At 46.5% G+C, this 7,843-nt stretch overlaps 1 protein-coding gene across 1 annotated transcript in view; it reads right to left on the bottom strand.

The window, feature by feature from the left end:
• LOC109913574 (sickle tail protein homolog) overlaps window positions 1-7,843 on the bottom strand; it is a 111,617-nt gene that overhangs the window by 3,975 nt on the left and 99,799 nt on the right. Inside the window, exons 14-17 of the mRNA XM_048614423.1 lie at window positions 7,459-7,693; window positions 6,013-6,164; window positions 2,901-3,056; window positions 1,966-2,079 (exon numbers count right to left, since the gene is read on the bottom strand). Coding sequence (XP_048470380.1) covers window positions 1,966-2,079; window positions 2,901-3,056; window positions 6,013-6,164; window positions 7,459-7,693 — 657 coding nt within the window. The remainder of the gene's footprint in view (window positions 1-1,965; window positions 2,080-2,900; window positions 3,057-6,012; window positions 6,165-7,458; window positions 7,694-7,843) is intronic.

Below are 7,843 nucleotides of genomic sequence, written 5' to 3'. Positions count from 1 at the left end.
GTGGGGGGGGGGGTGTGTGTGTGTGTGAGAGAGAGTGTGTGTGTGTGTGAGGTGTGTGTGGGTGTGTGTGTGTGTGTGTGTGTGTTGGGGGGGCGGGGAGCGGGTTTAACTGGGACCCATCATGCAGACGGCGAGGGTGTAGTGATTGGTGACAGTGAGGGAGTGCTCCCCCCATCATTATTCCACCCACTACTTGCATCCTGCTTTCAAAGCTGCTGCCCTGTCCTCAGGACAGGTACAGCAGCAAATGCTTATGACCAACCAATCCCTCAATCCCCTCCTCAGGAGAAATCACTCAACACATTAATCCCTCCCCAACTTACAGGATTGGATGCTCGCATTGATTAAAAGCCCAACCAAAAGAAACTGGGAGAGGCTGCACTGATCAGATTATTGTGATTGGCCAAAGCTAATGATATTGCTTGTGAGGCCAAGCTCCTCTTGGCAACAAATGTCATGGGTACCACGTCATGTAAATTTGGTTCCATCAATCCACACTGGAACTCCTCTTAATTCTAAGCCAAGCAAGTGTCGCATAACCTCTGGATTCATTAACAGCTATTAGTGTGTGGACAGAACACACACATCAAATAAAGATAGAACAGGTTTGTGCCAGAGCTTTGGGAATAAAGGAAAGGGCTAGTGAAAGATTATTGGATGTAGTGAAAAGGTAGCAGAGGTACAGTCAGAGAGGGCAAAAGGAAACAAAACAATTTGGTAGGATATTGGGACGCATCTCCATTTGGTATCAGAGGGTGCGGGAATGTGCCATATTGGCATGGCAACATGCTGTGCCATCAAGCGGCTAGGCTCATGCCCCCCCCCCCCCGCCCAGTTTTACACATTGTCAATTTGTTCATGAGGAGGACAGGAAGGGGAGGTACAAGGGGAAGGAAGGCCTAATCGGTCAGTTTCATGCCAGTCTAATGCCAGTTATACAGCCCCATGGAACCAAATGCTCAGGTGCTCTCATGACTGTAGCAGCAATGTTAATTGGGCAAGGAGCAGAGTGAGGGAAAGAAGTGACAAAAATAAATGACTTTAAAAGCACAAAAATAACAGAATTCCACAGGGCTGATGGTCAAAGAGTTGTCTTTTGTGAAGCTCTGAACTTAGAATGCGGAACTTTTGTTTGTAAATCTCTAACTGGCACCAAAGCTAACCGACCATCTTGTAACTGGGCATGTCATCCTGGTTCATCATTAGATAGTGCTGCTGGCTGAGGGCCTAGCCAGGCCAAAAGGGAAGGAGTGAATTAAATTTAGGATTCAGGATCCAGTGAGATCAGAATCTACGCAGATCCTATTTGAGGGCTTGCCTACAGAGTGGAATGGACACGATAGGACACCTACACTATGACAAAATAGACTGGAAAATGCAGACATTGCACTAGGTTGAGGGGCTGAATAGCCTGCTCTTCTCCAATTTTTTTTTCCCACAGAATGACTTGGAGATCCAGCTTAGTTTCCAGTTTGTTACTGAGTCATCAGTTTGACTGCAAGAGCACTGGGAGTCCAGTTGCTGGGGTGAATGTTAATAAACAGCTCCATGAGGGAGCAACTCACTATCTGTACACGTTGGTTCCTGCTCCATGGCTAGTAGCTGCTTCGGAAGATTGCAGGCTATATCAGTGCTTCAGTAGCGTGGTGCTAATCTTCAGGCACACTCGGGCATATCTCAGCTGCTTTGTGACATGCTGCAGGATTTAATAAATAAGCAGTGTTTCAATCAGCACAAATTCCACGCTGCATTATGCCAGTGTGATTGACCAGCTGCTGAGTTGGTGCCAACTTTACATTCCAAGTGCTTATTTGGCGTTGAGGGTTTGGTGAGAAGGTTCATAGTGAAGAGGCAGAAGAGTAAAGTAAGTGAGCGGGAGGTGCGAGCGGCAGTGGTTAGTCAGGGAGGTGGAAGCAGGCTAGTTAGAGAAGTGCTCAGAAGAATTTTGAAGCCACAAGGCTTTACCTTCAGTCCTGTGCTTGGTAGGGAAACCCTGCAAGGTCTGGGATCTGGAGTGGGGAAAGCTGCCATCCCCTGGTCGTTTGAGCCTGTGAAAGGCACAGAGCTTCTCTGAAAAACCTAATGGGACCAGAAATTGGGAAGAAAGACATAAAAGACATTGCGTAAAGTACAACTTTTCTTTTCTCTGAAAGACCACCAACGAATAAAGATCATTTAAGGTCAAAACAAGGACAATCTGCAAATTGGAAACCGGGAGGTTTGTAAATGTAATTGGTTGCGCTCTAGAACCACACGGGTTGAATTTGTGTGGAATCCATGCGAGGCCAGTGAATGTGTAAATGGATTGATTCTAATCATGGGCCCTGAAAGATTTGGAAGGTGTCAGCTATAAGTACGACTGAAGTAAAACATGAGAATTATTACAGAGTGTCACCCTGGGTCTGGTTTATCGGATCCATTTGGAATGAGGTTTCGCTGGTCGTGTGCTGGTGCAATCTTCACCCGAGGAACAAGTCGAGGAGCGTTAGAGACCTGGGAATTCCATCAGCGTCCACACGCACAGCCACACGGCTGAGCTGAGCTGAAGTCACAGTGAGGCTGGAAGCATAGCTCAACCCAAGCCTTCATCACAAGTGAATAACAAACAGCAGGCAGATGCATTCAGAGAGGAACACTAGCTTTGAAGCTAGTTAGTGATAAAACATTGATATCATTTAACAGATATTCACTTGCCTGTTTGTTACTTTGGAGTAAGTGGTAACTTGTAATGAATAAACAACTGAAAAAATGAACCAGTTTCCAGCACAAAATGGACTTTACAGTGTCACACGGTGATCATTTGAGCAGCAGCTGAGGAAGGAAATTGGTTCAAGACAAGCTTTGGTGATCGCACTCCCTCTACCCTGCAGTAATATCAGAATTAATCCAAGAACACAAACCTCCAATTCAGCCATGATCCTATCCTCTTCATCTTCATCATCTCGAACAGCCGATGCCACAATTGGTGGTGGTGTCGAAGGAGGCTTGGCCTCAGACATGGTCCTTCTGAGCTTGACATGTGGTCTTGGTCCATCAGCCTCATCAGAGTCAGCCTTCTGGGAATGGCAGAAAAGAGAGTCTTTACTGACGCTATTTCCTTCGTTACACAATCACAATCCCTGGTAAAAAAAACTTCGAGGTGGGTCACTATAGTTTTATTCTTAGGAAGGGCGGCACGGTGGCTCAGTGGTTAGCACTGCTGCCTCACAGCGCCAGAGAACCGGGTTCGATTCCACCCTCGGGTGACTGTGTGGAGTTTGCACATTCTGCCCGTGTCTGCGTGGGCTTCCTCCGGATATTCTGGTTTCCTCCCACAGTCCAAAGATGTGCAGGCTAGGTGGCCTGGCCATGCTAAATTGCCCGTAGTGTTCAGGGATGTGTAGATTAGGGGAATGAGTCTGGGTGGGATGCTCCAAGGGTCAGTGTGGACTTGTTGGGCCAAAACGTCCGTTTCCACACTGTAGGGATTCTATGATCTATGAACTAGCATTTATAAAGCACCTTCAATTGAAGAAAACATCCCAAGGTGCATCACAGGAATTTAATCAACCAATAATTACAACTTTGACCAAGCTTCAAAAGTATTTTATTGGCTGCAAAGCACTTTGAGACATCCTGAGGTCATGAAAGGTGTTACATAAATGCAAGTTTGTTCTTTATTGAGGGTGACATCAGATTTCACATGGATAATGATGATGATGATGACAGCCTGTGAGCCTGCTAATACTTATAGAAGAGTTGTAGCAGTTTATTATTTAACATTTATTTAGAGAAGCTCCACTGCCAAGCAGTCACCACCTCATTTGCTGAGTTTAAGATGATCACTTCGCTACTTCATCTATAAAGGAGATACTCATCGGTAATGTGCAGCATTCTCTGTGTTCTTCCACACTGCACAAAGGCTTCGCACTGAGTCCCCAGCAATGGAGCTGTGCAGGCTCCCTGCCTTGTTCGAGTTAACAAAGACCACACCTGTCAAGGTAGGTCAAATCTCACCATTCGCCAGAGGGGGTTTGTCACAAAACATCTGTCAGTGATTTTTCTGAAGAAGGGTCTCAACCCGAAACGTCAGCTTTCCTGCTCCTCTGATGCTGCCTGGCCTGCTGTGTTCCTCCAGCTCTACACCTTGTTATCTCAGATTTTCCAGCATCGGCAGTTCCTACTGTCTCTGTCAGTGATTTCCATGTTTCCCCATTCTTGTGTCTCCTGGTGAATCATGCCTGGGGAGTTGCCCCTTTGAAGGGCACTAAGCTGGAGTGCAGGCAGGAGGTGGATTGAACAGACGAGAGGGTGGGTCAGTGAGGTGTTGCCCCAGTTGGGGTATAAATTAATCGGTGGGTTGATGTCTAGGAATTTGTAGTTTATTGGAACTAGGGGATACGGTAAGCAGTTCAGCACTGTCTCTCTCGGTCTCTAACTAAAAAGAATAAAGTCACCATGGTCATACTAGACCATTGAGCTGCTCTCTCATTACAGAGAGAGGATTGACAGGTGGTGGTTTCACCCGAGAGTCACCACGCCTCAGGTGAGGGAAGAGGTTAAGAAGCTAATTCCTTCATAGTAACTTCAGCCAGTAATGGAATTGAACCCATACTGTTGGCATCACTCTGCTGTTCCGCCAACTGAGCAAACTGACCCCTGTTTTTTTGTGTTTAACTGTAGCCCTTGACTGAACATGGGGCAGAGGAATATGGGGATATATAACCAGGAATAAGGCTAGTTGTTTGAACTAATAATCTCAAGGAAATAGGTTCGAATTACATCACAGCAGCTGGGGAATTTCAACTCAGTTAAATAAATAATAACGGATTTAAAAAAAACCAACTTTCTAGAGTTCATGATGCAAACCACTGTTTTACTGTAAAAGACAACATTTTTCTATTCACTCTTGGGATGTGGGTTTTGCTGGCTGGACAAGCAGTTCTGGTTGCCCCCTTGAGAAGGTGGGGGTGAGCTGCCTTCTTGAACCGCTGCAGTCCATGTGCTCTCGGTTGACCCACAATGCCCTTAAGGAGAGAATTCCAGGATTTTGACCCAGCGACACTGAAAGAACGACAATATATTTCTAAGCCAGGATGGTGAGTGGCTTGGAGGGAAACTTGTAGGGGGTGGTGTTCCTGTGTATCTGTTTCTTAATACCCTTACTCTATCTGTCTTGCCTATAAGTGACTCCAGACCCACAGTAATGAGGTTGACTTTGAATAACCCTCTGGCACGGCCATTTGTATCAAGATAAAGGTTTGTCCAGCCAGTGACGCCCACATCCTAAAAATTAATTTCAAAGCAAGCTGGAATGGGAGTGGGAATGCTTCCAGGAAGCAGCCTGCTCCCACACACACAGGATCAAAGTTGTTCTGATCCATAGACCCAGCACAAACCTTCACTTGACTCTAGACCACAATGACAGGAGTGCATGAGGGTCTCAGAGCAAACAAGACTCTCAGCAGAGATAGTAGGAACTGCCGATGCTGGAGAATCTGAGACAACAAGGTGTAGATCTCGATGAACACAGCAGGCCAAGCAGCATCATAGGAGCAGGAAAGCTGACGTTTCGGATCTAGACCCTTCTTCAGAAATTTTTTTTTCACTTCAATGTCCTTTCAGGCAACAGCAGTCACCTGTTGTTGATAATAACAGTACAGCAGCAGGCCATTCAGTCCAGCTAGTTTGTGCTAGCCTTCATACCCCACAAGAGACTCCACATGTTCCAGCTCCGTCATCCCAGCCTCTCAATAACTCTTCCACTTCCTTTCTGTCATCCATTTTACTGATTTCCTTTTCAAAGGTAAACCATTTGCCTCAGCCACTCCCCACGGCAGCAAGTTTCACTTTCCCAGTTGCTCTTGGAGTGAAGGAGTTTCTCTCAATTAGATTTATCGACCCTTGTTATTTATAAATCCTTGTTTGTTAAAGGGACGCTCACATCGTGAAAACTGTTTTATCAAACTCCCTTTCTCTCTGAGGGTTTTGTTCCTTTAAAGTGGGACAGAAGGACATTACAATGAGTCTTACCTTGAGGGTTGATTCTTTTTTGTTGGTAACGATGACCTCCCCAGTTCTTCCTGTGGTCAGCCCATGGGATGACGGGAAACTGCGTCGCGGAGGAGGCGGAGGGGGTGATTTGGAGGGTTTCTCTGTTCGATATCTGTGGACTGTCAGCTCCTCTGTAAAACAAGCTGGTCTGTTAACCAGTTAATATTAGTCACCAATACATCCTCCACCCATCTCTGTCCCCATTCTCCATGGACAAGAGCCAGTAGGAATTTCACTTCAAGCAGATTGAGAAATAACTGCCTTTCCACAATAAGTACAGAGCAGTGGGGGTGCCATTTGGCCCATCATAGCTGCGCTGACTCTCTGCAAGATCGACTCAGTTCATCTCATTCTGTTGTCCTTTAACCCGAGCCCAGCAAGTTTTATTCTGTTCAGATAATTCTACAATTCCATTTAGAAAGACAGAACAGAATCCACCTCCTCCAAGAGGCAGACACTGTCTCCCGTGGGGGAAGGATTAAGGAGCAGGACGCAATGGTCAGAGTCTGGTCACTCTGTAATTGAGAAAGACTGCGCCATCTCACAGTTTTACAGAGACCATAGGGGTCAGGTAGTAGCAGTGGCCATCACTCTCACCGTGGAGTTCAGGACAACTGAAGGGATTTCAGCAAAAACTCTCATACTCCCCATGCTGATCCACTCAGTGCCGAGGGAGCAGGCACTGTCAGAGGGTCAGTGCTGAGGGAGTGCCGCACTGTCGGAGGGTCAGTGCTGAGGGAGCGCCGCACTGTCAAAGGGTCAGTGCTGAGGGAGCGCCGCACTGTCAAAGGGTCAGTGCTGAGGGAGTGCCGCACTGTCGGAGGGTCAGTGCTGAGGGAGTGCCGCACTGTTGGAGGGTCAGTGCTGAGGGAGTGCCGCACTGTTGGAGGGTCAGTGCTGAGGGAGTGCCGCACTGTCAGAAGAGATTTTAATTAAGCTGAATCATTTAGACAAGTCCTATTGGTTGAAAGAGCTCCCAGAAAAATATTCTGAAGAAGAGTAGGGAAACCTAATGTTTATTGCATAACAGACATCATAAATAATCTGGAGACCCTTTGTCTAGATTCAAAATCATTGAATTGCTGATAAGTACAATGCCAAAGCATAACATTGTGCCCATTCAGCCTATGCTGGTGTTTGATCCAGCTTTCGTGCCTCATCCCACAGTATTCTGCTTTTTGTCCATTACTGAGTGAAGCCCTCATTCTCATCGCAGGGAAAACCTCCACCCAGGCACCGGTTAGTTTTATCAGTGATAACATTCAAGAAAACCTCCTCTTAATCTTTCTGAGCCCTTTAAAGATTTCCTGAAATACAATGCCTGAAATTATTGACAATACTTCTGCTGAGGCTGTACAGAAAGTCCTGGAGGACAGGAAAGTGGCTCCAGTAGAGATTTAAGGAGAATGGTATGAATCTACACACCTGAGTGTCTTCGCCCATTGGGATCCATCTTTGCCACTGTTTTCTGTGCGTGCTGAGGTTTTGCCTGCTTCGACTCAGCTGTTGGCATGGCGACCGTTTTTGGTTTGTTGGCAAACCCTAGATCAGGGATTGCTTTCATCAGCTCCACTTGTGTCTCTTCGAGGAGACGGTTAATGTCTTTGTTACTGAACTGAGTCAAACTGGCTCGTTTCTCTTCCCAGTCCCTCTCTGCTGCCTGAACACAGGAAGAACAAATTAACAGTCTGCATGTTTATACCTGGTCCTCATACTCACTCACACCAACACACACCAACACACACACACACACACCAGTCTCAGTCACACCAACACACACACACACTCCAGTCTCAGTCCCTCTCCCACA

This window comes from Rhincodon typus, chromosome 30 (assembly GCF_021869965.1).
Source record: "Rhincodon typus isolate 14 chromosome 30, sRhiTyp1.1, whole genome shotgun sequence".
NCBI lineage: Eukaryota > Metazoa > Chordata > Chondrichthyes > Orectolobiformes > Rhincodontidae > Rhincodon > Rhincodon typus.
This window is presented reverse-complemented; position numbering and strand designations above follow the sequence as displayed.